This window comes from Ovis canadensis, chromosome 7 (genome assembly GCF_042477335.2).
Source record: "Ovis canadensis isolate MfBH-ARS-UI-01 breed Bighorn chromosome 7, ARS-UI_OviCan_v2, whole genome shotgun sequence".
NCBI lineage: Eukaryota > Metazoa > Chordata > Mammalia > Artiodactyla > Bovidae > Ovis > Ovis canadensis.
This window is the reverse complement of record NC_091251.1, coordinates 33251445-33277678: the sequence shown is the minus strand read 5'-3', so window position 1 is coordinate 33277678 and position 26234 is coordinate 33251445. Positions and strand designations below refer to the sequence as shown.

Below are 26234 nucleotides of genomic sequence, written 5' to 3'. Positions count from 1 at the left end.
TTTTGGTTCCTTCCTCCTCCATACGCCATCTTAACTACCACTGAAACAGTCCCGGTAGTTACGGTCCCTCATCATTGTTCCTACACGTGGAAGTAACAGTTTCAAACCAAGCCTATTCACTGTGTGTTCTGGAGAAAGCAAACCTATTTGCTCCGTTATCTATGTATTTCTCCTATCTGTGAACGGGCTTAGTAAAAGGAATATGGGTAGTAAAATCATGCGGCTCTCTTTGCAGTGGCACAGTTGGGTGAAAAGGGATGAGGGAAGACTTGGGGGTGGCTCCACATGATTCTGGGATAATACTAGACGGCAGTTTCCTTACCCTCAGCACTAGGCAACCCTAGGACAAACCAGCTTGAGAGATGGAACAATACCTGCCCGGAGCACACCAGGTTAAGGTACTGGAAGCTCCGTTTGTTCTACGCTACAGCTCCCCTTTCTCACTCTCACTGTCACTCATTTCTTGAAACGAAGCTCCAAGAACCAGATGAGTTTCAGTGGTAGACAAGGCAGCATAAGCACTAGGGTTCCATCCGCCCAGTTTTATTGGGAGTGAGGGCACTGTAATGCTATCCATGGGAGCCCAGTGGCTCTTCCCATACCAATCCTTCTTCATAGTTGAGCCAGGGAAGGGAGGGCCACAGACCCTTTTCTCAGGCAGGGTCACACCACCACCCTCAGCAGGACCTACCAACAAGGCCTTGTTTCCTTTAGCTCAGCATTTGGCACTTAAGGAAAAGAGAGCAACAAAGGCAACGTCAGGCTGACAAGCCCAGACTCATCAGGACACCCACTCAGCCAACTGCTTTAGTGCCGCTTCATCTTCATCCACTTTGGGAGCTTTGGAGACAAGGACACCCAGAGAAAAGGAAAGTGTTAAGGTCTCAGCAACTTCCAACCACCCCCTCCCGTAACACTAGGGACCTGCTGAATGCTCTCTCCCAGCAAAGGACCTAAGGGTATGGTCTTGCTTGCTGGGCTGCTGCTAATTCCCACAGCACCTTTGTGCAAATCAGAGGGTGCTCATTTCTCCCAGCATTTGCATCCCTAAACCAGGATACATGGTTTGTGGAGTGAAGTGGATCTCAGTCCCCATGCCCCTTCAGCCAGGTACCCTTATGCAGTTAACAACCTATGCAACTGTAGCAGCAACCCTCTCTGCCTGGATCCTTTGAGGCAGGATGGATGAGGAGTAATTTTCCCCCTGTCTATCCCACCCTCTCAAGTCCTTGAGATGACAGAAGAGCCCTGGGTACCTGGCTCTGCAGGCGGATGTGTAGCAGGTACACTGGGCAGTGCGACCGGGGGCTCCTCCTCCTCGTCACCCACGTGTAACAACTCTCGGGCCAATTCCTCCTGCTCCAGCTCCTCTAGCTCCTCCAACAGCTCATCCTGGATGTGGGAGGACAAGACCACTCAGAACAAAGGAAAATTCTGTTTCCAAAACCATACTTTTGGAGTTCCCCCCAAACCTGCCCCACAATTCTCTTGGGCATTCCTTCTGACTGGTCCCGTGCCTTCAACATTCCCTGACCCCTCTCGCCCAATCACCTCATCCACGTCATCTCCAAAGCCCACAGGCCGAGAAATGGCATCTGAGATCTGCTGGGCCACCTCCTGTTGTTCTGTGATGTCAGCCATCAGTTCATCCACCTTGTCAATGTCCCTGAGAATAAGATACACAGCCCAGAAATCAGGTGACGATCCCCTTCACTTTTTAATCTCACATGAATGACGTCCTTCCTGCCTGTGGCTTCAGGCTGACAAATCCATGGCTACCAGGTAAAAGAGACCCCTGGAAAAGTATAGAGACAAACTTGGGCTGAGAAATGACATGAAGCCACAATGGGGAAGACTGGTTGCTCTCTCTGAAGGGTCTTAAAAAATGAGAAAAATTGGGACTTCCCTGGTGATTCAGTGGTTAAGATTCCATACTTCCACTGCTGGGGGCCCAGGTTCAATCCCTGGTTGGGGAACTAAGATCCCACAGTTGCTCGTCACAACCAAAAAGGAAAAAAAAAAAAAAAAGGAAAATCATCTTTCCTCCCTAGAATGTCCCAGCCAGCAGAGGTCATCTTGTAGTAAGCAAGAAGGCTGACAGAGGTCTCGCCGTCACAGGTGTCTCTACTCTCAGTTCACATCTGGAGAGGTTTTAAGATTCACAGCACAAAACCAAGCTGCTCTCCCCAGTGCCTGGGCCCCCTCCTCCCCTCCCCCCATACCCACATGTCCTGGTAGGCCTTCTTCAAGCCTTGGGCAGCAAGCTCCATGGTACGAAGCACTTCTGCATTGGTGGTGGCATTCTCAATGGCCTCACGCTGAAACTCCAGGGTGGATAATGTCCCGTCGGTTTGTGCCAGCTGCTGTTCCAACCTTTTCTTCCTCCGCAAAGCCTGTAGGGCAGCTGATCCAGCCCACACCCTGAACATCAGAGCCAGAAGCCCTTGCTTCCCCCTGGGCCCTCCCTGGTGGCACCTTTCCCTCCCCCATTACCTCTCTTGTTCTTGGTCCCATGCTTCTTGGCGGTTTGTAGCTCCTGTTCAATCTTCTGCTCCAGAAATTCCTGTTTCTTGATCAATATCTTCTCCGTCTCCTTCAGTTTCTGTATTGCCTCTTCAGGGGTTGGCCCCTTCTCCTTCTTTCCTGGAATTCAATGGAGCAGCCCACATTGTGTGAAGGAAAAATATTAGCCACTGATTGTGGAGTGCATGGTATGTGCCAGGCACTTAATAGTGTTGTTAATCCCCAAACGACTTTCTACAATGAAATGTACCAACTCCAGTTTACAAATGTGAAAACAGGCACAAAGAGGTTAACATTTTGATCTAAAATCACAACTGCTGTATAAGAGACTGCAAGGAACTGAAATGAGACAGCATGAATTTCAAAGCTAGGATCCTTTTGCTATTCCTAACTACATTTCAAGTCATTTCCAATCTTTTTTTATTTTTTAATAGACTTTTTTTTTTTAGAACAGTTTTGGGTTTACAGCAAACTGAGCAAGTGGAAGGTACAAAGATTTCCCATGTGCCGCCGGCACCCACACATGCATAACCTCCTCATTATCTCGTTCCCCACCAGAGTTGAATCATATTTTATAATCACTGTTCCACTTGTCATCCTAGAAGATACTCAAGGTCCTGACTCCACAGCATCAAATTGAACAGAGCATGGAGGCTAAAGAAAAAAATCTGATCTCAATTTTTCCCTTTATCTTCTGCACTTTTAACAGACTTATTAAAAAAAAAAAAAAAAAGCTGAAGGCCTGAGCCTGCTTAAGATCCTTCCATACTCTCCACAGAATAAAATCCAAAAAAGGTTTTTTAACAAGATACACAGGGTCCTTCACACACACACACACCCCCACCCATACTCAGAGGTCAGAACTTTTCCCTAAATATACCACACTTTTACCTGCCTCTGTTTTGCACAGTTACCTCTTCCTAGAGAACCTCAACCACCCTTCCACCCCCCCACCCCCCACCCCCCGCTTGGCATACTTCTAGACTCCGGATCACCATCTGCCACCCTGATTCTTCTGTGTGCCCCTGGCTTTCGGGAAAATCTCCATTACGGAGTTGCCACACCACACTGTAAATGCCAGATTTTGCCTGTCTCCCCCACCTCAGAGGAGCTCAAGAGGGCTAGCTTTCTTGGGAAGCACCAGTGTTTTGGAAAGGATTGGTTGCCAAGAAACTCGTCCCAAAAGCCTCAACAGTGGGAGCCAGCACAGTAGCCACGCCCTCCACTCGCGCCCCCTCCGGGGCCTCGGGCTCTTCCCTCGCGAGGAAGGCAGCTGGAACCGCGCACGCTCACAAGCGGCGGTGCTGGCTCGGGAGAAGGCCGGGTTATCGGGGTTTTCCAGACAGCGTCTCCGGCTCTCCCCGCCTCCAGCCCCCTGCGGCCCGCACCTCCCGGGGGCCAGTCTCGCCCAGGCTCACCCCTCCCGAACAGCCGGCCAAGCCCACTCATCGCGACCCTCGCCTCTCCCGCCTCCGCCCCACGGTATCCCGAGCGCTTCCGCCTTGCTCAGGGAAGGTGCCGTACGCATCACTCCGAGACCGGCCTCGGCCAATCCCTCCTTAGGGCACCGCGGCGACATCATCAACAGGCGCCAGTGAGACCACTGCTATCACGTGAGCCAACACACCAGCCCCAAACCCACGCGCTCCTCTCAAAGCGGCCGCTTCGTTTCCCGCTGTATAAAAAGGCCGCCCCACTCCAACCTGCGAACAAACTGTTTCCTGGAAGGAAATGTGGCAGGGTAATGCACCCTACTACTTGGGGCCAGTGGAAGAGTTTTTTTATGCCCTTGACAGAGCTCGGGAGAGGGGTGGGAATGGGGAGAGCACAAGGAGATCACAGTAGGTTTGCCACAAGTTTATAAAGCGGCACCAGTGCCTCACAATCTGGTCTTTGCACCTCCGGATGGCCCACCCCAGGTCAAAATAGAAACAACCCACACAGGATAAGATCTCTTCTGCCGCACACAAATACACTTTAATAATTTACAAATGCACCTGAAAATGCCCTCCTGATTTCCTTTCAGTTCTGTGCCTCAAATGACTGGACCTCAGAGTCCAGCCTGGGCCTTTGTGAATGCATCTAATCCTTGAGTTAGGGTTTGAAGGCTCATTCCATGCTGGACATGAATGCAGGTAACACCTAGAAAGAAAAGAAGCCACATTTCATCAGGCCTTCGGGGCTCCCAGTTAGGACTCTCGCCTTCTTGGGCATCACCTGCATGCAAAATATCCTGTACATACCTATCAACCCTTTCCCTCTTAGGAAGCCTTTCTCATTCCCCAAATGGCTAGCCTCACCACTTAGTACCCAGTTTGCTGACATCTACGATGTTCCTCTTCTCATCATCAAAGAAGATCATCTGGGAGAAAGGAACTCCGGTCTTCCGCTGCAACCTTTGCAAGACAGGGTGGGAGTGAGCACACTGGCTTCTTAGCCCCTCCAGACTCCCTGGTCTTCTCTCCCTGCCTCACGACTTATCGCTTCGTACCTCTCAAAGTGCGTGACTTTGCTGCCTGGATAGATTTCCCGATGAACAAAGTATCTGACAAGGTCAAAGAGCTCCAGCAGCTGGTTGGCTCCTTCAACCTCACCTGTCCTACAAAAAGGTATAGTAGATGGGGAGAATGGAGGGCCAAGGCTTCAAGTGAAGTTATGTGTAACCAGGGGGAAATCAACTTCTTGTTTGTCCGGGATGGGCAAGCATCTTCCGTCCAGCTTCAATTCCATATCCTTCCTGTCTGACACGGGTACCACTGAGCCAATGTTTATTAAATTACAAAATGCACAGCAGAGGGTACAATTCGAAAACGTACAAATACTTGCAAATTTGCACAGCCTAAATTTTTGCAGCCAAAGGGTTACACGGAAGTCTCCTGCACACATCTCTCAACATTAGACCGACTCAGTCCCTCTTCTTACCGTGAAGCGGCCGCAATGGGCACTCCCAGGCCCCGCAATCGTTCCAGGACCTCAGGCACCTCAGGGTACAGCTGGATGCTCTGGCCCCGCCTATCTCGTACAGTTCCATCACTGGAGAGGGCGAGAGTGCGCTCAGCTCCCGCGGAGCCCCGCCTGGCCCCAGGCCTCCCCAGCCCTGCCTCACCTGCTCTTGTGGAACGGGGGGTCTACGTGCGTGTCCACCCAGAACGGCCAGAGCGTGTAATCTGCGAGAGGAAGAAGGTGGGGGTGTCTCAGCCTGCGCTGGTGCAGGGCCACAAGAGCAGGTACTGGGGTTTGGAGAAATACTGTGCCTTACGAAACTTTCCCCAATCCGGTCCCTCACCTAGATCGAAGACTGCGAGTTTCGGAAGTCGCGCCATGACCCGTGCCCGCAGGCTGTGCGCACGGAGGCAGGCCTTGCTCTCACAGCTCGGTGGCCGCCGGCTGGCCTCAGAGAAACGGCGACTAGAGCGTCGCCAAGCCGAGCTGGGAAGGTCGGTCCCAAGACCGCACAAGGGCACCCTCTCGTGGTGGAGGAGGGGAAGGACCTCAGCAAAGTACCATCGCTCCCATGACCCTCAGGTCTCTGCAAGGTATCTTCCCTTGTTTCTCCACCTCACCTAGGCTCACCATAGTCTACTGAACTAGAGGAGCCAAGGAAGGGAAGCCCTTTCTTCTAGTACCCCTCTCTCATTTTATCTCACCGAGACCTAAAGTGATCCATCATAGCTCATCACTCCTCATCCTATCTCAATATCAGCCTCTCATGGTATAGAAACCTGAGCCCTCAGCAATATTCCAGCCATAAAAAAATGTAGTGTTGATTAAGCTCTTGAGGGCTTTTCTTGAACCAGGCCCAAATGACCTGTAGCATCTCAATGGGAGAGAACTCACTCTCCTGGTTTCTAACACCTACATCAATAGTATGCTGAAAGATATTTAACAACCAGTTTGGGGGGAAGGACTGATTTGTATTGTCAATTTCTGTAAATACTCTGACCGTGGCCAATTTCAAGCTACCAACATGAAGTCAGTTAATATGGGGCTGGGAAAGATGCCAGCGATTAACTCTGGCACAAGTAACAGTTGGCTCTGGCACACTCCTGAGTATATACACTTACAGTTTGAGAATTCCTCCAAGGGTGCATTCCTGTCCATTGTCACAGTCCTTCAGCCTGGTGTAACTGGGTGTGCACCGGGTCCGTTCTGGGTTTTTTTTTACCACACCCAAAACTAAGATCCCACCGGTCCTGTGGGATCTTAGTTCCCCAACCAGGGCCTGAACTCTAGCCCTTAGCAGTGAAAGCACGGAATCCTAACCACTGAACCACTGGGGAATTCCCTGGGTCCACTTTGATTTCAGTCACATTTGTGCAATAGAAGAAAGATTCCAGGAGGTCAAGAAATATTTTATTGAGAACCAGGGACACAGCCATAAGAGAGCGAAGCACACAGGACTGCAAACTAAAACCCAGTAGCCAGCAAGGGCCCTCTGGGCCAGGAACACTGCCTCCTGGGGTCCTCACAGTCTCCCACCAACAGACACACAAGACTGGGCAGCCAGGGGAGCGGGGAGTGGTTCTGGTGTCCCACAGAGGGAGAGGATCTACGATGCCTCATTATGAGTGACAGGGCAGGGAGGTCAAGCGGAGTGGAGTCCATCACTGCCTAAGACCACCCCCTCCTCTCAGAGCCAACACCAGGTGGAGGACTGAGCCACCTAGTATCTTGTAGTCAGCTGCCGTCTTCTCATCATTCCTACAGGAAGAGGCAAAAACAGGAAAACAAGTTGTTAGCAACACCCTTTAGAGTGGCACTCTTGACCTGGGTTTCATGGATCTCTGGAGATCTATGAGTGCATATGAGAAAATAAATTACATCTTTTATGTTTTTACTAACCCCCAACTGTAACTTGATATTTCTTTCAATTTTGAACACAGACAAAAGCCCACAGAGGAATTAGCAATATAGGTAACCTGTTAACAAGAGAAATTAGAGATATTTTCAGACTTCCCTGGTGGCTCAGTGGCAGAGAATCAACCTGCCAGTGCAGGAGACAGAGGTTCAATCCCTGATCTGGAAAGATCCCACATGCTGAGAAGCAACTAAACCCATGTACCACAGCTGTTGAGCCTGTGCCCTAGATCCCGGGAGTTGAGACTACTGAAGCCCACACGCCCTGCAGCTGGTGCTCTGCAACAAGAGAAGTCACGGCATTGAGAACCCCACGCGCTTCAACTAGAGCAAAGCCAGCACCGCAAAGACCTAGCATAGCCAAAAAAAAAATCCCATCACCATACCTTCATTTCCATTCCATACTTACATCTGTTTACCACTGTAGATGAGCCGCTGCTGCTGTGGTGGAATCCCCTCTTTCTCCTCCACACGCTCCTTAATTCGTTCCACCTTTAGGGGTACAAGTAGTCAGGGGCTGCTCAGGGGGAGGGACCATGGAAGTGGAAAGAACAAGAGCTATGCAGATAGCATGAGAGCAAAAGGACTAATTTCATCAGCATACCCAGGCAAAGGCACATGTAGGGAGATAGGCTTGGAGAGGTACTGGGCATACACTACCTTGTCCGTGGGTTCAATGTCAATCTCAATCTCCTTTCCGGTCAGCGTCTGAAATAGGCAAGGCTTTCATAAGTCTTATAGTTCAGTATACAATTTGTCTCCTAGGTAAAACATCCTGGCCTAGCCTTGGGGGATTGACTCCCTCCTGAGAAATGCACATTCTCAGCAAAGTTGATTTGAAGTGTCAGGAGTATTTGCTCAGACCCAATTTCAGACATTTTTAGGCTGTGAACAACTTTGACAGGCGAAGAGTCTGTAAACCATTTGACCTCTTAATCTCACAGGTCATCTCATTCCCCACCCAATTAGAATCCATGAGAATACTATAACTCCTTTGGATAAAACAGCAATGAGAGTTGACCTAAGGAGAGTATTCCTTTGAAAAGGACCTTGTTTTATGTACTAATGCTAGAAATTAACACTCAGATAATTCAAAGCATTCTCAAGGACACTAGAGATCACCTCTGACCAGCTTTTTAAGCAATACTAGAACTCAACATTCTATTCTCCTGTATCTTCTCCAGATTTTCACCTGAATCCTAAAATTGCAGCTCAGGTCTTCTTGACTTATTCCATAGGCTAAGGGTTGCTGATACCCAAAACACAACCATACACTTACAAATGCTGTGCTTCATCCAATCTTATCTCCCATCCATTCTTGCTCTTAAAGCGCCACCTGCATCAGTCTACAGTAATCTAGACTACAAATGGACAGTCTAACTTAGGGACATTTTCTTTGCTTCTACTGTTTTCCTTGTTGCCATCCCCTCTTCCAATCTTTCTCAAACCTTCAAGGGACCCTTTAAGATTGATGACTTGTCACCAATGCACTTTATTTTTTTTTATTTTTTTACCAATGCACTTTAATAGATATTACAGCTAGTTGTTTTAAGTGTCAAACTCTCCAATTTACACTCCAACTTCCTAAAGGACAGAGACTGTTCAATCTTCCCAGTCTAAGCACAAAGTATGGTGTTTGACATATAAGCAGTCGATAAATATTAATGGAAAGGCTAAATACACTGTTGGCTCAGACGGTAAAGCGTCTGCCTACAATGCGGGAGACCCGGGTTCAATCCCTGGGTCAGGAAGATCTCCTGGAGAAGGAAATGGCAACCCACTCCAGTATTCTTGCCCGGAAAATCCCATGGACGGAGGACCCTGGTAGGCCACAGTCCATGGGGTCACAGAGAGTCAGACACGACTGAGTGACTTCACTCACTAAATACACTGAACATCATGTTATGATCACAGCCAACACTTACTGGACACTTTCTAAGAGTCAGAAACTATGCCAAGTGTCTTGCATGCATCAATACATTTAATCCTTGCAAGTGACGAGATATGTACTATTCCTATAACCATTTATAGATCAGGAAAATGGGGTTTGGACAGGTTAAAAAGCAAGCCTATGATGTCAAAAGCAGAGTGTGGACCCAAATGCAAATTCTCTGGCCCCAGAACCAGAGCTTCTCGCTCCATATTCAGCACTGCCTGAGTCTGGCTGATCTGGTACATGCTTGCAAGCCGCATCTGACTCTGCGACCCCGTGGACTGTGGCCCGCCAGGCTCCTCCGTCCATGGGATTCTCCAGGCAAGAGTACTGGAGTAGGTGCCGTTTCCTTCTCCAGGGGCTCTTCCTGACCCAGGGATCGAACCTGCATCTCCAGCTCCTTCCTTGGCAGGTGGATTCTTTACCACTGAGCCACCTGGGAAGCCCAGGTGACCTAGTATTAGGACTCAATGTACACTCCTGTGGCAGATCACAAAATAACATGGTTCCCACTTATGGGACCAGCATGAAGAAATTACATAGGACCTAATTTCTCAACTATGAGAATGGCAAAAAAAAAATGCAGGAGTAACTCCCTTGGATTGACCTGCTTGGATGCAAAATAATACATTACAATAGTGATTCTCAAGTTTCCACCCCAACCCAAGCTGTTCTATATGAAAATTCAATAGTCTCTGTCAAAATGAGAAAAGTAATGACAACAGGGAGATTTTCATGAAGCTAAGTATGTGCGTGCCTTCTCGATTGTGTCTGACTCTTTGTGACCCCATGGACGGTAGCCCGCCACACTCCTCTGATTTTCTGCAATAATACAGGAGCGGGTTGCCATTTCCTACTCCAGAGAACCTTCCCAACCCAGGGATCGAGCCTGTGTCTCTTGCATCTCCTGCACTGGCAGGTGGATTACTACTGTGCCACCTGGGAAGCCCTGAAACTAAATATATTCAGCTGTTAAAATGTCCTTTTATGAAATGACAGTGACAATATATGGTATTTTTTTTTAGGCTCTTTCCTGACCAAATGAAAAGTATACAATTCTGTGTTGTCCACAAATATTTCACTTTATTGTTCTTAATACTTTAAGTACAAAGACTCTTTAACCAGACAATTCTATTTCTAGGTAACTAACCTAAGGGAAAAACTTGAAATTTTAGTTCATATTCAAAAGAGGAACATTTAAAATATACTGTAACACCTTTCATAAAAGCAAAACACTAGAAATAGCCTAATGCCTATTAATAAGAAAACAAACTATGGTACACCCATAGAATGATATATTTATTATGCAACAGCTTATACACAGACATGGAAAGATCTAAAAGAATATACGATTAGTATCACTTTCTACATGTAGCTATATACATACATACCTAAAAAGGATTAAAAGTATACATATCTCTTACAATGATTATCCTTGAGGAGAGGAGTAGGACTGAGCAGAGGGTTTACCAAAGCTAACTCTCCCTTTATCTGTACTATTTACATTTCTAATAAAAATATATTCCTTTATCATATGGACATTAATAAATATTCATTCTGATTTAATAACAACAATTTTTAAAGAGTACAAGAAACTCTGACAGGAGGCCTAGAACTACCCTCCCAAGAGCTGAATGCTTGGGCTTTACAATGTTTGAAAAAAATTACCGGTTTATAAATTCTAAAAGTCTAGGACTGGTTTTCTTGTTTCTGAGATTGACTACAAAAGCCCATGAATGTATCCAGACAGCATTCTGGCATATGGCATCCCAGCAACAACACTTCTGGGACAATAATATGTCCAAAAATATATCTGTGACAATGGACTGCTGCTGCTGCTGCTGAGTCGCTTCAGTCGTGTCCAACTCTGTGCGACCCCATAGACGGCAGCCCACCAGGCTCCGCTGCCCCTGGGATTCTCCAGGCAAGAACACTGGAGTGGGTTGCCATTTCCTTCTCCAATGCATGCAAGTGAAACGTGAAAGTGAAGTCGCTCAGTCGTGTCCGAATGAGCGACCCCATGGACGGCAGCCTACCAGGCTCCTCCGTGCATGGGATTTTCCAGGCAAAAGTATTGGAGTGGGGTGCCATTATGGACTGCAACCTTTTGAAACTGCAAAACTAGAAACAGCATCTAAATACCATACCATTGAAGGTTAAATAAATTATGGTTCAGACACAGGGGGAAAATCAGACTCCTCAAACTGGGTTTAGACTCACAGTATAATTCTAATTTTGTAAATAAATAAATCAACACGTGTATTTATATGCTTTCAAAAAGGTTTGAAAGGATATACATATCAGTGCTTTTATCTTGAGTTGTGAGATTATGGCTGACTTAAATTACTTTCTTTGTGCTTTTTTGTATTTTCCATTTTGTAAAAACCATGAACACACTGGGATGAAAAAAAAAATTAAAACAATGTCCTTGATGAGAGTAAAGTAGCACTGTCTACTAGAGATAGAAACTTAGTAACAGCCACATATACAATATTAAATATTCTAGTAGCCACATTTTTTAAAGGTATAATTTAAATGTTCTGAAACCCAATATATGCAAATTATTAATATATTTTATTCTTTTTTCTAACTAAATCTTCAAAATCCTGTGTGCATTTCATACTTATAGCACACTTCAATTCAGATGGTAAGTTTTCATCTGAAATACTTGATCCATATTTAGACTTCATAATTTACAGTGGATGAGACTTCCCTGGTGGTCCAGTGGTTAAGAATCCATCTTGCAATGCAATTGAAATAAAACTTCAATTCCTCAGTCTCACTGGCCACATTTCAAGTGCTTGATAGCCCAAGAGGGCTAATGGGCACTGTGCTGGACACGGCTCAAGCATTCCAGCTTACATAGGAAGCAACAATAAAATCAGAATATCCCCATTTTGTAAACTCCAATGAAATAATAGATCTAGGCAACTACTAACATCACGGAAAGCAAAACCACCTGACAGAAGTAAATGTCACAAAACCACCCATGAATTACTCTCACATGAACGGACAGGACTAACCGAGCCTCTAGATCTTATTATCAATTAACAGGAAATAAAGAGGGAAGAAATATATTAAAAGACAACATGGGGATGTAGTCAGCAAAATCCAAAATATAGGAAACTCTATGGGACCAATAATCTAGGTTATTCAACAAGAAAAAATGAGGGAAATGGAGAATTACAAGTTTAAAGAGGCCTAAAATACTTATCAACCAAGCACAACGTATGAATTTTAATTGGATCCAGATTCAAACAAATCGTGAAAAATAAATATGACAATGATAGTGAGAAGTTATCATTGATTTTTTAGTTGTAATAATTATGGTTATGTTAGGAAAAAAATTCTTCTTTACAGATAAATACTGAAATATGTACAAATAATACATGCTACACATCTGGGATTTGCTTCTTAAAATATCAAGTAACAAAAGTGGTGAATATAAATAAAATAGGATTGGCCATGAGATGATAGTTTTGAAGCTGCGTATAGGGTGCTTTGCGCTTCCCCGGTGGCTCAGTGGTAGAGAATCCGCCTGCCAATACAGGAGACGTGGGTTTGATCCCTGGGTCTGATCCTTGGGTTAGGAAGATGCCCTGGAGAAGGAAATGGCAACACACTCCAGTATTCTTGACTAGGAAATCCCATGGACCTAGAGGAGCCTGGTGGGCTACAGTCCATGGGATCACAAAAGAGCTGGATATGACTTAGTGACTAAACAACAACATAGGGTGCATTATTCCTTCTCTTTGCTGTTGTATATGTTTGAAATTGTCCATAAATTAAAACTGTTTAAAACTGAACAGTTTTAAAAGATCATGTCATACTGGGTTTCTTCCCTCAAATCTGATCATTGTGACCTGGGAATATATCCAATGGTATTCAACTGGTCTATGATGAACCTAAACTTAACATTCTGCTCTAAGCACTAGAGGGGATACAAAAGAAATTAAGTGACTCAGCCTCTGTCAACAATCTTTTTCAAGTGAAGATTTACAATCAACAGACAATGAGACATACAATTAATAAACCAACATACAAGGAAATGCCATACTGATTATTACCGTCCAAAAACAAGGTGCAGTGACAAAGTGCTGTGGTGAGGGAAGACCAACAGAGATTAATTTAAACCTGACTGAGGTAACATTTCACTCCCACTGTAACAGCTAAAATAAAGATGGGTTCAGAGCAGCTAGAATGCTTACTCATGGCAGGTGGAGATGTAAAATGGTGCCACATTTTGGAGAACTGTTTGGCAGTTTCTTTTAAAGTTATACATGACCCAGTAATTCCATTCCTTGGTATTTATCCAAAGGAAATGAAAATATGTGGTTTAGTTGCTAAGTCATGTCCAACTCTTGTGACCCCATGGACTGCAGCCTGCCAAGCTCCTCTGTCCATGGGATTCTCCAGGCAAGAATACTGAAGTGGGTTGCCATTTCCTTCTCCAGGGGATCTATCTTCCTGACCCAGGATTCGAACCCAAGTCTCCTGCATTGCAGGCGGATTCTTTACTGACTGAGCTATAAGCTGTAAGTCATTATTCAAATGTTAAAAAACAATGACCTTTAAACTGCTGCTTGGCCTCAATCCTTAGCTAAGAGGTAGTTCAGAAGGGCTGAAGATGTTAGTGGCTATTATGCGTGGTAAATACAGTAAGGAGCAGATGCAGTAACGACAGACTTAGCAGTTAAAAAAAGAAGTTTCACCTTGCACTGCACCACTTGTTAGTTAGTTTTTGTCCCTCCGTCTTAAGGCACAAAGGAGGAAACTGCAAGGTAGGGCTAATGAGGGTTAGGAATTAGTGAAGAACCACGGGAGGCGGGATGGAGATCGCGTACTAGGGTACTGATAACCTGCCTCAGTCAAGCCTAGTCCAGGATGCTGACTCAGAAAGGTAGGTGCTAACTGAACACGCTCCCACCTTTGGTTCCTGAAGGAAGGCTGAGATATTACATCTTGGCAACAACTAGCCAAGGCTTACAGTCTAGTTTCTGGGAGGCCCCAGTTCCCTAGGCTAACCCTTTTATGCTGTGCTGTGCTGTGCTCGGAGTAGCCTACGTTAGGGGCTGGGAGAAGCGGGTAACTTGGGGATGAAGGATGGAGAACAGAGCTCATTTCAAGAAACCGAGAAATAAGAAGGCCAGGATGTTACTAGGCCTTCTCTATGACCGCGGGGTGCGTAAAACCAGCGAGACTTCGGACAAAGGCGGCCCTGAAGTAAAAGCAGGTACGTAAGGGTCCCCTGACGGGGCCAGCCCCCTGCTCTCAAAGTCCTCTTGGGCCTCCCCCCTACCTCCCATCACCCCTCGCGCGAAGCCCCGAAGCTGTCAACCCCCTCCATGCTCGGGAAAGGCGTGGTTTTCCTTCCCGGTTTCTCCCTTAAGGCACAGCGGCCAGCCCAGTACCGCTGCGTCTCGGCAAGGCTGGTGGTGCTCCCACCTTCACTTTAATTAGCATCTTCTTCTCAGTTTGGGGCTGCACACAGACAAATTGCTGCTTCTGCCGCTGCGGTCGCCGATGCCTCTCCCCAGCACTCTGCCTGCAAGAATCACTTCTGCTTCCGGGTCACTGCCAGGCTCCACCCCTGCCTCGCACTCCCCCACCCCCTTTTATCCAAGGGGTTTCGGAAAGGCTCAGGAATATTTCTGCGTTTCGTTTCGGTGGCGTAGTGAAAGAAAAAAAGAAAGTAAAAAGGCAGCCAGATTAGTCACAGCAGAGATGACAATTCTGAGAGTCCCCAGTGAGTTGGGCTAGTAATAAGCGGGCGCGGAACGAACTACTCCTCCCATCATGCCAGGGGGCAGCTCCGCGCGTCTTACTCTGGGAGTTGTAGTCCTCTGTCCCTCAGATCCGACGGCATCCTCAATGTGTGAACTGTTACCCAGAAGGCCTTGCACGGCTGCCACCGAAGCCGGAATTCCTTGGTTGCTAGTGCTCTGCGGCAAATTAGCCCAACCTGTTATCCCACAAGGCTCAGCGGGGCTGCGCGAGGCTGTGGTTAAGCGAGAGAAGCGTTGGTCAACTGCCACTCGGATCACGGAGACAGGAAGTGAGTACCCCTATCCCGGAAGCTGATTTATGAGAAACCCACCACTTCTCGCTCCCAAATCTGCCCCTTACCCCAGACTGGTCTTTGTAAGGGTGGCAGAAAGAAGAGTGATGGGGTAAAGAATGCACCATTTTAGGGTCACTCACGACTCCATCCCAGTTCTCCCCAACAAATAGTACTATTTGTTGAAGACACCGAGAGAAAGTGAAACCGCATGGGTCTGAAGTGACATTCTTCAGGGACTGTACCTCAGTCAATGCCCAGATTTCCACTGTTTAAGCTAGGAGAGAGATAAGCCACCCAGCTTTAACAGGGCATTAAGACCTAAAGAGAAGCTGACTTAGCTACCCTCTCCCAGACTTTTCCTACCTTCCAACCCTCAGATTCATTGCTATCTTAAGGTCCCTGCCATGCCTCACATCGACAACGACGTCAAACTGGATTTCAAAGATGTCCTGTTGAGGCCCAAACGCAGTACCCTTAAGTCTCGAAGTGAGGTGAGCCTGCTTTCCTAGTTGCTCTTTCTTGATCCCAAACTCCTTGGAGGGCCTGAAATGGGAAGGACTCCTGGCTTTTGCTCTCCTGCAGTACTTGTTTTTGGATGAGTGAAACGCTCGGTTTCCTGTTCGCATCTGCAGGTGGATCTCACAAGATCCTTTGCATTTCGGAACTCAAAACAGATGTACACTGGGATCCCCATTATTGCTGCCAATATGGATACTGTGGGCACCTTTGAGATGGCCAAGGTCCTCTGTAAGGTAGGACTTCCCTCATGCCCCTTCCTCATGGTGTTTTGTGGGCTGACTGCAGAGGTATCTGCATCCCTACTCCCATCCCAGGTCAGCTCTGGCAATTAACAGTCAGAATGCTTGATTTACTGCTTTCTGCAATAGTACTAAGGCCTCTTTATCTAATAACTTTAAATGGCCATCTGACTTTCAAAGCTTAGATTCAAAGCTAAGTTTTGCACCCATTTTAACAAAACTTCCCTTTTCTCCTGTCCAGCGTTTTAAACATCCTGCCAATTTTTCCCACGACCCAGATCACCCTCTACAAACCACATGCATCTCTCTTTACACTACTGTTAGGATACTCAGCATTCACTGTTTTAGTCCAGAAACTAAATATAGTTTGAGCATTCAAAAATTCCCAGCTAGAAAATCCTAGAGAGAAGAAATTTAGTTTCTTTCACGCCTACTTTTTTTTTTTTTTAAACCTTCCTTTTAAGTCCTAGGTTCATGGGTGTTCTGGGATGTGCCCAAAATGGAATGTTTTTCTTATACAGGTTATTGCTTGTTTTCAAAATGGAAGATGCTGCTCCTGTCAGTTATATTACTTGCTTCTATACTTGTAGCTGAGAAGTGGATAGTTACTTTGGGTATCCTGAGTGTATATGTATACACTCCTCTGGTTATCCATGTAGCCCTGGTTGATGGATTCTGCTGCTGCTTGTGGCTCTGTTATCCTTAAGGACTTCGACTCCCTTTCTGTTTCTGATTGCTATAAGTCTTTCTGGAATATCTGCTGTCATTTCTTGGAGGTTCATAGTTATGCAGCTTTAGTACCATATTACTGTTGCCATTCACTATCTGCTTAGCAATCCCACTGTTGCCCGTTGTCCACCTGGCCTATCCAGTAGAGTTAAGAAGGAATGGTGAATCTGACTTCAGTGTTAACAGATGTCCTACAACATATGGACCTTGCTGGGACTTTCTTGATGCTTTATGTTGAGACTGGATTTTCGTTTCTGCTGATGAACGCTTAAGAAGTTAGATTTTAGAGATACAGGCATCTCAGTAATAATTAAAAGGTTGGATGCAAGCAAGGACCTTTTGCTAGATCTCTAGCTTGGTATGTAATTGGATGTATTTATCATGCCACCCTATGCCAAGATATCTCCCAAGTGTGATGACTTTCTAGAGTGATTTTTCTTTGTTGGTGGCAGTGTTCTGAGAAAGCAGAATTCAGTAGCAGCTTTAGCTGGGTAGTGTTGATGATCTCTGAGTATGGCATGTGCACTTCCTTACTGCTGACTAATGCGTGACTCCCTTGCATCTCTTATCAGTTGCAAGATTTGTGCTTTCTCAACTGCTGTCTTGTTTATCCGAATGTCTGCACTTTTAAAGCACAAACAGCAGCATTCACAGTGGCCTTTGTATTGGGATGTTGTCTGCAATTTTTTGAGCTAGGGAACATAAGTCTGATGAGTCATTCTAGCCTTGAACTTGGTTAACTGAAACAGGCTGAAACAGACTTTTCAGGCTGGTCCATGACTTAAGAAAATCCATCCATTACTTTTTTGGGGGGGGGGCGGGGGTGCCATGTGTTGAAGCATGTGGGACCAGGGATCGAACCCACCCCCTGCATGGGAAGTGAGTCTTAACCCCTGGACCACGGGGAAAGTCCCTTTTGTCCATTACTTTAGCGGACATGGAGAAAGGGTAGTACCTTATCGGCTGTTAACCTTAAGGCCTTACCTTTTTTGATTTTGTGAGCATTTAGGCTCACTGAATTACTGCTGATAAATGGAACAGAAAATACCAAAAATAGGTTAGTTCTATACTAGGTTGTCATAGGAGGAGGAGCTGAGTCAGTGCAGGCCGACACTCTCTGTCCAGCCTTTTCGTGGTTCTCTCTTGTCTGCTGCTTATCCCACTGCACCCACAGCTTGTCCTTGTCACCTTTTAAGTCAAGCACTACACGCGCTGGCAGGTGAAATCCAATCCAGATGACTTAGTGCTTTGGTGGGAGTGTTGGGCAAGTACTAGCTTATGTGGAAAAGCACGATTGCATTTGTAGGGAGAATAATAGTGGAACTGAGGTCTCAGTTCAACCACTGACATCTTCAAGTTGCTTTTTCCAGACTTCAGTCCTTTTGTCCCTCAGATAGGATAATATAAAGGTCTGTTTCCAGAGAAAGCGGTTCTAACAAGTTCTTTTTTAACGCTCTTTCTTCTCCCCAGTTCTCCCTCTTCACTGCTGTCCATAAACACTACAGCCTCGAGCAGTGGAAAGAGTTTGCTAGCCAGAATCCTGACTGTCTTGAGGTAACACTGGCCCTCCCTTCATCCCTTCCTTAGCCCAGTCTTCCGAGAATCCCTTTTGCTTGGCTTCCAACCCTGACCTCCCCACTCCCGTTATTGCCTCTGACATGCTCATGGCCCTGTTTCTCTCACAGCATCTGGCTGCCAGCTCAGGCACAGGCTCTTCAGACTTTGAGCAGCTGGAACAGATCCTGGACGCTATTCCCCAGGTGAAGTATGTATGCCTGGACGTGGCCAATGGCTACTCTGAACACTTTGTTGAATTTGTGAAGGATGTGCGGAAGCGCTTCCCTGAACACACCATCATGGTATGTCTGTTGCCCTCTGGTGGGTCCATGCCTCTCCTTCTCCACTCTTCCTGCTACTCTATTTTGTTATCAGTTCCTTTCTCCTCTGCTGCATTTCCCAGTCCACTTAATCATGGCACTGGGTGGTTATCCACGCTTCCCCGTTTTAGATGTTTGTTTACTGGCCAGTGCTGTTGTCTCTGACCCTTGATACACGGTCTTGTAAATCCAGTACCCGATGTCACTCACCAAACCACAATGGAACACTTATGCATTGCACATATCTCTGGTACATACACACCTGCCCAAACACATGGACAGACACAAGTCTTACATTAAAGGGGTTACATGAAATGCAGCTTTATTTTTTTACAAGCTTAGGGGAGTGATGACAAGGCCTTGTTTTCTTCACAGCATTGTGGGGTCTCTCTGTCCTATTCATCAATAGCAAATACAGCTGGGTAGGTGGGTACTTAGCCTACATTACCAAGTCCTCCCACTTCCCCTGAAGCCAGAGAGGTTTCATGACATAGCAGCTTAAGCACAGGATGCGTTTGGGTGTCTTGGTGGGGAGGGAGATAAATCTGTAAATCTGGTGTGAGCTTATTCCAGCTGGACCCCCACTTTACCCCAGTATAACACTGACACGGGCCACGCACCCCCTGACCTCAGCTTGGGAAGCAGGGTCCTTTGAAGTGAGTGGCTCATCTAAAAGGGGAACCCAGGGACTCTTCTTTGTAATAATGCTGGAAGCACGTGGCCTTCTCTCTTTCTGACCCTGAGAATGCTGTTTTGATGGTTCTGTCCCAGGCAGGGAATGTGGTAACAGGAGAAATGGTGGAAGAGCTGATCCTCTCTGGGGCTGACATCATCAAAGTGGGAATTGGACCGGGTAAGCTGGTTCACTGGGGGCACTGGTCACCCCTCCAGTGGCCGACACCTGTGGAGAACTTCATCCTCATTCTTGTCACATTCTTCTCAGGCTCCGTGTGTACCACCCGGAAGAAAACCGGAGTCGGGTATCCACAGCTAAGTGCAGTGATGGAGTGTGCAGATGCTGCTCATGGCCTCAAAGGCCACATCATTTCCGTAAGGTCAAGGGCAGGGTAGGGTATGAAGCTGCCAAACATCTGGGTTCTCACCCACGTCTGGAGGTTCTGGTAGAGTTTGGATCAGGGTTCCTGGGTCCCTGTCAGCACTGAGCTGGGCCGCTGGGACCTCCTAGAGGGCTTGGGGCATCCGTGCCGTCTCTTCACAGTGCTCCTTACTTTGCAGGATGGAGGTTGCAGCTGTCCTGGGGATGTGGCCAAGGCTTTCGGTAAGGAGGGCACATAAGGAGGATCCTGTAGAAGAGGATGAGTCACCTCTGAGGGTCTAGGATCAGGCTGCTGCTGCTGCTGCTGCTGCTGCTAAGTCACTTTAGTCGCGTCCGACTCTGCAACCCCATAGACGGCAGCCCACCAGGCTCCCCCGTCCCTGGGATTCTCCGGGCAAGAACACTGGAGTGGGTTGAGGATTAGGCTAGGGAAGTCCAAGAAAGCTGTTCTTTTATAATATGACTAGGGACCCAGAAGTCTATGGTGTCACCTGGGGCAGGCCAGCAGGGGACATCCTGAAACTCTAAATACAGACTCTCCAAATGTGGGCCAGGACCATCTGCACCATCGCCTGGACTGCCGGATGGAGTAGAGGCCCGAGCCCCAGAGCACATCCACAGGATCTAGCTCTGGGGAGTAAGGCTGCAGATCTGTACTTTCCAGCTTCCTGGGTTATCCCTACTCACACTGAAGTGGGAAACCTTTGCTCTTGAGACACTTGAAGTGAGTCTTGTTTGGCTGGGCACAGTAAAAAGAGGTGACCAGAAGACGGCAAAAGCAGCAAAAAGCAGAGAGCAGAAGCCTGGCAGAGACTCTTTTTGAAATTCTTAGAAAAGTCAGGCCTACTGAGGAAGTCAGGGCAGAGCAGGCCTGTGCGCTTGGGTTATGGGCCAGCTAAGGAAACAAAACCAGGAAGATGCCAGAATCATTGTCAGGCCTGAAAACTTGGTGTGAGTTGCTTCTGAGGGTGACAGTTTGGGCACCTGGGCCAGTTTCATCTCTTACCCTCTCGCTGGTGCTGGCAGGGGCAGGGGCTGACTTCGTGATGCTGGGCGGCATGCTGGCTGGGCACAGTGAGTCAGGTGGTGAGCTCATCGAGAGGAATGGCAGGAAGTACAAGCTCTTCTACGGCATGAGTTCCGAAATGGCCATGAAGAAGTATGCCGGGGGTGTGGCTGAGTACAGGTAGGTGTGGTGGCCAGAGGCCAAGGGTTCTTGGAAAGCATGACTTTCCAACAAGGGTGATGGCAGAACTCACGGTTGCTGGGAGATGGATAGTACAGTTCTTGGAAGAAAAGTGACGAACAGGGAAGGACTAAATGCTAGAGACCAGGGTAAGGAATCCAGCAAGAAAAGGTAAGAAAGCTTTTCTTCCTCTAAGGGCCTCAGAAGGAAAGACAGTGGAGGTGCCCTTTAAAGGGGATGTGGAACATACCATCCGAGACATTCTTGGAGGCATCCGCTCCACCTGCACTTACGTGGGAGCAGCTAAGCTGAAGGAGCTGAGCCGGAGAACTACCTTCATCCGTGTCACCCAGCAGGTGAATCCGATCTTCAGTGACGAGAGCTAGACCTGAGCAGTTCTGCCCTCCCAGGGCTCTAGCATCTACGACAGGGCTCCCACGGGGGCCCCTCTCTCATCCCAGCTACTGAGGCTATTACTTGGTCACTTCCTATCCTCCTGACGGCTCCTGCAGTAATTCTGTACTTCTCTATTTGCACATGCAAAATGCCAAGGGCACTCAGTGGGGAGGAAGCAAGGCAGGCAGGCTGAGAAAAGGAAGTTGAGAGAATCAAGTGGGAATCTGGGGACCCAGCATTCTGAAGATGATTAAAAAGAAGAGAGGCTGATTCATACATAAATGTTTTATGTGGCCTTGGTTCTGGTAGAGGTAGGCTTTTAGAATCATGTTATGTTAATCAGATTCATTAAATAGACCTTTGAATATCTACAAAGCGTGGAAGTATTTACATACTTTAAATACCTCAATAAAGAGAGATCCCAATGACTTTGAGATTCTGGTGTTTTCTGCATAAGGCTGGCATCTGGGTGCTACCCCAGGGCAAGTGGAGTCGGCACTGACCCAGTAGAGTCAGGGACAGTGAGTACCCTTCCCATGAAATATCTCCATTCTAGAGCCACTACCCCCAAGGAACCTGGCAGCATGAGAATTTACAAAGTATATTCTGGCATCAGACCACAGAGTATTTTCAGAAGAGCAAAAGGAAATTTTTCTTCCAGGCTCTCAGCCCTGGTAATTGGGCATGTCTGAACAATACTCTCCAAGGGAAGTAAAATGGCAAAAGGATCCGCTTCCAGCCCCAGAGAGGCTGGTTGTGTTTCTAAAGAATGACCTACCCTGACCTTAGAGAAGGCTTCATTCGCCTTCCTTGCATCAAGACTGTTTTAACAAATCCAAAATTTAATTATCAAACATTACAAAGTAACTTCAGCATTATAGTCAGGCAACCCAAGCCCAGGCTTCCACTTTATCCCCACTAAACTGTATGAGAGAAAGGAAACAGGCAGAATCTCGTGGGCATTTCAGTCTTATCACAGGAGTCTAGAACTGTCTGTACAGCCAGGGAAGGGGATAGACACAGTGCTGGGGCCAGAAGAGGGTAGGTATTCACAGAAGGTGGGGATCAGGGTGTCAAACTTTGTCTTCTGATAGTTTTCCAGAGATTCCTGCAGAGAAGGGAGCAGGGAGATCCTATCATCATTGAAACATGCCCTGAGCCCTCCATATCCTAGAGCATGTCACTTTCTGTCTTGTTCTGCCCACCCATCCCCTTCCCAGCTTTCCTACTCACTCTTCCTTCCCTCTGGCCATCTTCTTCCTCGTCAGAGTCCAAAACCAGGTCCCCTATGGTAATGTCAGAGCTGTACAGAGATGGAGGACACACTGTAGGGAGGAAAGCAGAGTCCAGGTACTCTCCTCAGTGAACACAGATCCTCAGGAGTCCCCAGGAGAGAAGGCTGTTTGATCTGGTTCTGACTCAGGATACCTACCTGACTTCCTAGGAGGTGATAATGAGAGTCTTAGTGGTTCCATGTGGCAGTCCATGTGGCAGTTCCTGAGGTGGGAGCAAGCAAAGACAGGGTGAAAGGAAAGCGGGCAGGGCACGTGCTGCTAGTAGGGAGAAGCAGCTGTTCTACTCACTCCTTTTGCTCCGAGGCAGATGAGTCAGTTGGATTCTCCTTCAGAGCTCTTCCCCCTAGGGTCTTGGATGGACTCCTAGACTTCCCGGTGGAGGGTGCCCTGGTGCCCACAGCACCTGCTGGATCTGCTGTGTGTGTGCCGTCTTTGCTCTTCCCAGGCTTAGATATGACCTGGGCTGGTGAACCCACATCCCTGAAGGGGAGCAGCATGACTGTGGGGCGCTCCTTATGGCCTCTGCTAGTGGGTGCCCACTGGGACTGGATTCTTCGCCGGCCTAGAGGGGCCAGATTGAAATGATGGCCGGTCAGAGGTTCCGGATGCTTCCTCGAGGCTGGTCCCTGAGGAAGCAGTGGGCCAGGAGAGGCTTTTGGCAGAGGGTCGTGGAGTGCTGGTCTTGGTTGCTGAGGAGGACTCTGTTCTGAGGGCTCTGTTGTGTTCACTGAATCAGCAGCAGAGCACTCTGAAGAAGAAAACAAGGCTCCTTAAAAAGCTAAAATTCTAACACATCCACTCAGTTTGGTTTCTTATACCTCAGGCCCATGTAACCCTTCCAGTGGGCTGTCTCAAAAGGTCTCAAGCTAAATACTCCACCCCCTAAATTCTTAGTTCTCCCACATGGTCCTGGTACCTGGAAGTGGCCACCCCATGTCCACGCCATACTGGCTCAAGACAAAAGAAGAAGTAATAGAAACTCCAGGCTGCATCCAGCTCAGCACATCCTGAAGCTGTGAAAAGGGAGAGAGTTATGAAGACCACAGGCCCCACCCGCCATCCCAGCATTCTGTCCTTATGTGTTTTGCCCCAACAAAACCTGCTGTGCCTGCAGCGTAGGCAGTGCTTTTTCCAGCTGACACAAATATTCAAAGAACAGCTTTTCCATGGCTGCCAGAAAAGTTTCCCCATACTCTTGTTCAAGTTCCTGCAGGAGGAAAAGCAGCAGGTCAGAGAGGGCTAGAGCCAACAGCTACACCACTGCTCCCAAAGCAGCCAGTCCTACCTGCAGCTTCGAAGCCAAGTCAACAGGGGCTTCTGCCAGCTGCTTCACCTGCTGGCAAAAGGTTTCCTGAGCCTCCGATATCTTCCTCAGATCCTGCTTTGTCTGTCGAGGGTAAGGAAGGCAAACGGGTAAGGGGCACCAGGATTCAGTGACCAGGATGAGGAGCAACTCTGCTGCATCAGGTGTTAACCGGGGTAGGACTCGCTTCAAGGGTTACTCACGATTTTGGGGTCCCGCACTACAGGTCCAGACTCTGGGAAGTGGTGATGTAGGGCATTTAGAACCTGGGCCCAAGACCGGCCCTGCAGGATGAGCTCCACCACCAACTGTGGAGGGTACTGAGCTCAGAATGCCCACGTCGGAGCAAACTGCCCTTTTCCTACCGGTTCCATCCCCAAGCAGTCGGCCCCTATCCCCTCTACCAGGTCCTACTGGTTCCAATACCTTGGCCTTTAGGCCCATACACAGGCGTTCATGATGCCGGTAGCGAACCAAGCCAGGGGCAGCATCGCGCAGGTATCGCAGAAACTCCAATACTCGGGGAAAATGCTCCACGCAGCGTCCGCGAATGACTCGCCAGCTGGCAGCTGCTACAAAGCGAATAGCAGCGGGACCGGCCCCCGGGGGTGTGGCCATGGCAGGTGGACTCCACCCCAGGGGCCGTCTCTTTGGGTTCCTACCTCCGCGGCGCGGCTTCTCGACTCCTCCCAGGGGCGGGGTTTCCGGTGGCCTTCACTGGCTCCGCTATTTCAAGTCTGCAACGGATACTTGGCTATCCCACTCTGCGCCTCCCAAGGACCACCAGAATCCTGGGTTTCTCTCCAACTCGGGATGGAGCCCGAATGGAGAAGCTGGCCAGCTCCACTGGCCCTAGACCGCTCTGCCTGAAACGCCACCGCTGTCTCAAACCCGAAGGCTACCTCGCTTCCGGCTCTGCGACCACTTCTCCTACCCGGGAAAAGGGTGGTAGTGGCGAACCAATGGGCCGCCAGACAGGGGCTACGTGACGTCGCGTCACAAGGCCACGCCCGGGCAGATCCGGCGCCGCTGCTGGTCCCCGCCCTCGCTTCCGCGCACTTCCGACAGCTTCGGGGCGGAGGGGACCGCGCGTCTGGGCTCCGCCCCCAACCGGTGCATTATTTCGTGGAGCCTGTAGAGAAAGCGCTTCGTTCTTTGAAGACTTGCCTTTCTAGTCGGTAAAGGGAGGTTCGTGCCACTTTCCCTCTCCATCGTCTTCAGCCTCTCAAATCCGATTCCTTAAATCTCAGCGCCCATACCAGTGTCTGCAAAGCCTTCCCCTGGCGGTGCGCGGCTTCCAGTAAGAGTTCGGCTCTTTTTACAGAACAGGAGAGGGCGCCCGCCCTTAAAAAATAAAATACAAAGTTTGAAAAAATACGTCAGATTGTTAACTTTTTTCTAGATGGTGAGACTGTAGGCAATTTTGTTTGTTCTTCTGTGTTTGATATATTTTTTAAAGGCGTGTAGTGCTAAAAATAATAACATAGATTTCCGTTTTGGAATTCTGTTGTGAGCTTACTCCCATCAGCCTCCTCATGTAACTTGTCTTTCTCCTTGTCACCCTTCCTGGGATCTCTCCTTATTTCCAGGGACAGAACCTTGACACACAGTGTGTATTCTTTGTTTTCTGAATTATCTGCTCTGACTGCCTTACAGGGATTTGGTGAAACTACCTTTTCCATGGGCCATCTCCTTTCTTAGAGATCCTCCCTGTCTCCCCCCTCCCCCCCTCCCCCCCCCCCCCGCCCCCATCAGTCTTCTGTGCAGAGCCATGCATTCGACTGCCAGCGGGACATCTAGCTGGAAGTTCCAAAGTACTCAAATCGGACATCTATGAAATTCTAGTTACCTGACTTTTTTAATTTTACCTTTATTTTTTTCCCAAAAGTTCTGCCTTTATGTAGATCTGAGTTTCTGGCCTATGTCGTTTTCCTTCTTTTCTGAAGAATTTCTTTTAGCATATCTTGCAAGTCAGATCTGGCTGCAAACTCCCTCAATTTTTGTTTGCCTGGAAAAGTGTTAACTCCTTCACTTTTGAGAGATAATCTTGTTAGAGACAGAAGTCTAGGTTGATGGACTTTTTTTCTTCAACACTTTAGACATTTTACTGTGCTCTCTTCTTGCATGGTTTCTGAAGAAGTCCGATGTAATTATTATTATTATTATTTTGGCCGCCCTGCATGGGTTGCGGGGTCTTAGTTCCCCAACCAGGGATTGAATCTGGCCCTGACAGTGAAAGCACACAGTCGTAATCACTGG

General features: G+C 47.9%; 5 protein-coding genes across 23 annotated transcripts; 1 reads left to right on the top strand and 4 right to left on the bottom strand.

Annotated features, from left to right (window-relative positions):
- Window positions 1–527: 527 nt before the first annotated feature.
- Window positions 528–4109, bottom strand: CHMP4A (charged multivesicular body protein 4A). The gene is made up of 6 exons (XM_069595672.1): window positions 3942–4109; window positions 2494–2643; window positions 2227–2404; window positions 1552–1666; window positions 1257–1392; window positions 528–840 (listed from the first exon to the last, which is right to left on the bottom strand). The coding sequence occupies exons 1-6, from the start codon at window positions 3970–3972 to the stop codon at window positions 782–784; spliced, it is 669 nt and encodes a 222-aa protein (XP_069451773.1). The 5' UTR covers window positions 3973–4109; the 3' UTR covers window positions 528–781.
- MDP1 (magnesium dependent phosphatase 1) lies at window positions 528–5979 on the bottom strand. Of its 3 annotated transcripts, XM_069595673.1 has the most exons (11): window positions 5810–5979; window positions 5630–5690; window positions 5446–5556; window positions 5015–5122; window positions 4824–4919; window positions 4521–4665; window positions 2494–2643; window positions 2223–2404; window positions 1552–1666; window positions 1257–1392; window positions 528–840 (listed from the first exon to the last, which is right to left on the bottom strand). In XM_069595673.1, the coding sequence occupies exons 1-7, from the start codon at window positions 5844–5846 to the stop codon at window positions 2596–2598; spliced, it is 606 nt and encodes a 201-aa protein (XP_069451774.1). In that variant the 5' UTR covers window positions 5847–5979; the 3' UTR covers window positions 528–840; window positions 1257–1392; window positions 1552–1666; window positions 2223–2404; window positions 2494–2595. The 3 variants fall into 3 exon arrangements, with proteins under 3 accessions (XP_069451774.1, XP_069451775.1, XP_069451776.1); XM_069595674.1 differs by lacking the exons at window positions 528–840; window positions 1257–1392; window positions 1552–1666; window positions 2223–2404 and having other exon boundaries at window positions 2556–2643; window positions 4834–4919; XM_069595675.1 differs by lacking the exons at window positions 528–840; window positions 1257–1392; window positions 1552–1666; window positions 2223–2404; window positions 2494–2643 and having other exon boundaries at window positions 4767–4919; window positions 5810–5973.
- Window positions 5980–6854: 875 nt separating this feature from the next.
- On the bottom strand, window positions 6855–15172 carry NEDD8 (NEDD8 ubiquitin like modifier). Of its 2 annotated transcripts, XM_069595677.1 has the most exons (5): window positions 15139–15172; window positions 14759–14964; window positions 8041–8088; window positions 7790–7872; window positions 6855–7224 (listed from the first exon to the last, which is right to left on the bottom strand). In XM_069595677.1, exons 2-5 carry the CDS (start codon window positions 14774–14776, stop codon window positions 7128–7130), a joined length of 246 nt encoding a protein of 81 aa, XP_069451778.1. In that variant the 5' UTR covers window positions 14777–14964; window positions 15139–15172; the 3' UTR covers window positions 6855–7127. The 2 variants fall into 2 exon arrangements, with proteins under 2 accessions (XP_069451778.1, XP_069451777.1); XM_069595676.1 differs by having other exon boundaries at window positions 14759–15141.
- Window positions 12890–21805, top strand: GMPR2 (guanosine monophosphate reductase 2). 4 transcript variants are annotated; one of them, XM_069595660.1, is made up of 10 exons: window positions 12890–15368; window positions 15770–15865; window positions 16007–16126; window positions 18332–18415; window positions 18547–18720; window positions 19510–19591; window positions 19682–19788; window positions 19975–20017; window positions 20822–20981; window positions 21178–21805. In XM_069595660.1, the coding sequence occupies exons 2-10, from the start codon at window positions 15779–15781 to the stop codon at window positions 21365–21367; spliced, it is 1047 nt and encodes a 348-aa protein (XP_069451761.1). In that variant the 5' UTR covers window positions 12890–15368; window positions 15770–15778; the 3' UTR covers window positions 21368–21805. The 4 variants fall into 4 exon arrangements, with proteins under 4 accessions (XP_069451761.1, XP_069451759.1, XP_069451763.1 ...); XM_069595662.1 differs by having other exon boundaries at window positions 15159–15368; window positions 15752–15865; XM_069595658.1 differs by having other exon boundaries at window positions 14931–15368; window positions 19510–19788.
- TINF2 (TERF1 interacting nuclear factor 2) lies at window positions 19030–24989 on the bottom strand. 13 transcript variants are annotated; one of them, XR_011258125.1, is made up of 11 exons: window positions 24878–24973; window positions 24402–24712; window positions 24179–24283; window positions 23958–24059; window positions 23772–23879; window positions 23589–23685; window positions 22961–23420; window positions 22810–22874; window positions 22611–22702; window positions 20802–22485; window positions 19030–20042 (listed from the first exon to the last, which is right to left on the bottom strand). XR_011258125.1 is itself a non-coding variant. In XM_069595655.1 (11 exons), the coding sequence occupies exons 2-10, from the start codon at window positions 24591–24593 to the stop codon at window positions 19872–19874; spliced, it is 1392 nt and encodes a 463-aa protein (XP_069451756.1). In that variant the 5' UTR covers window positions 24594–24712; window positions 24878–24951; the 3' UTR covers window positions 19030–19639; window positions 19842–19871. The 13 variants fall into 13 exon arrangements, 5 of the variants coding, with proteins under 5 accessions (XP_069451756.1, XP_069451757.1, XP_069451758.1 ...); XR_011258128.1 differs by having other exon boundaries at window positions 22611–22680; window positions 24878–24951; XR_011258126.1 differs by having other exon boundaries at window positions 19030–19639; window positions 19842–20042; window positions 24402–24931.
- Between the last annotated feature and the right edge of the window lie 1245 nt (window positions 24990–26234).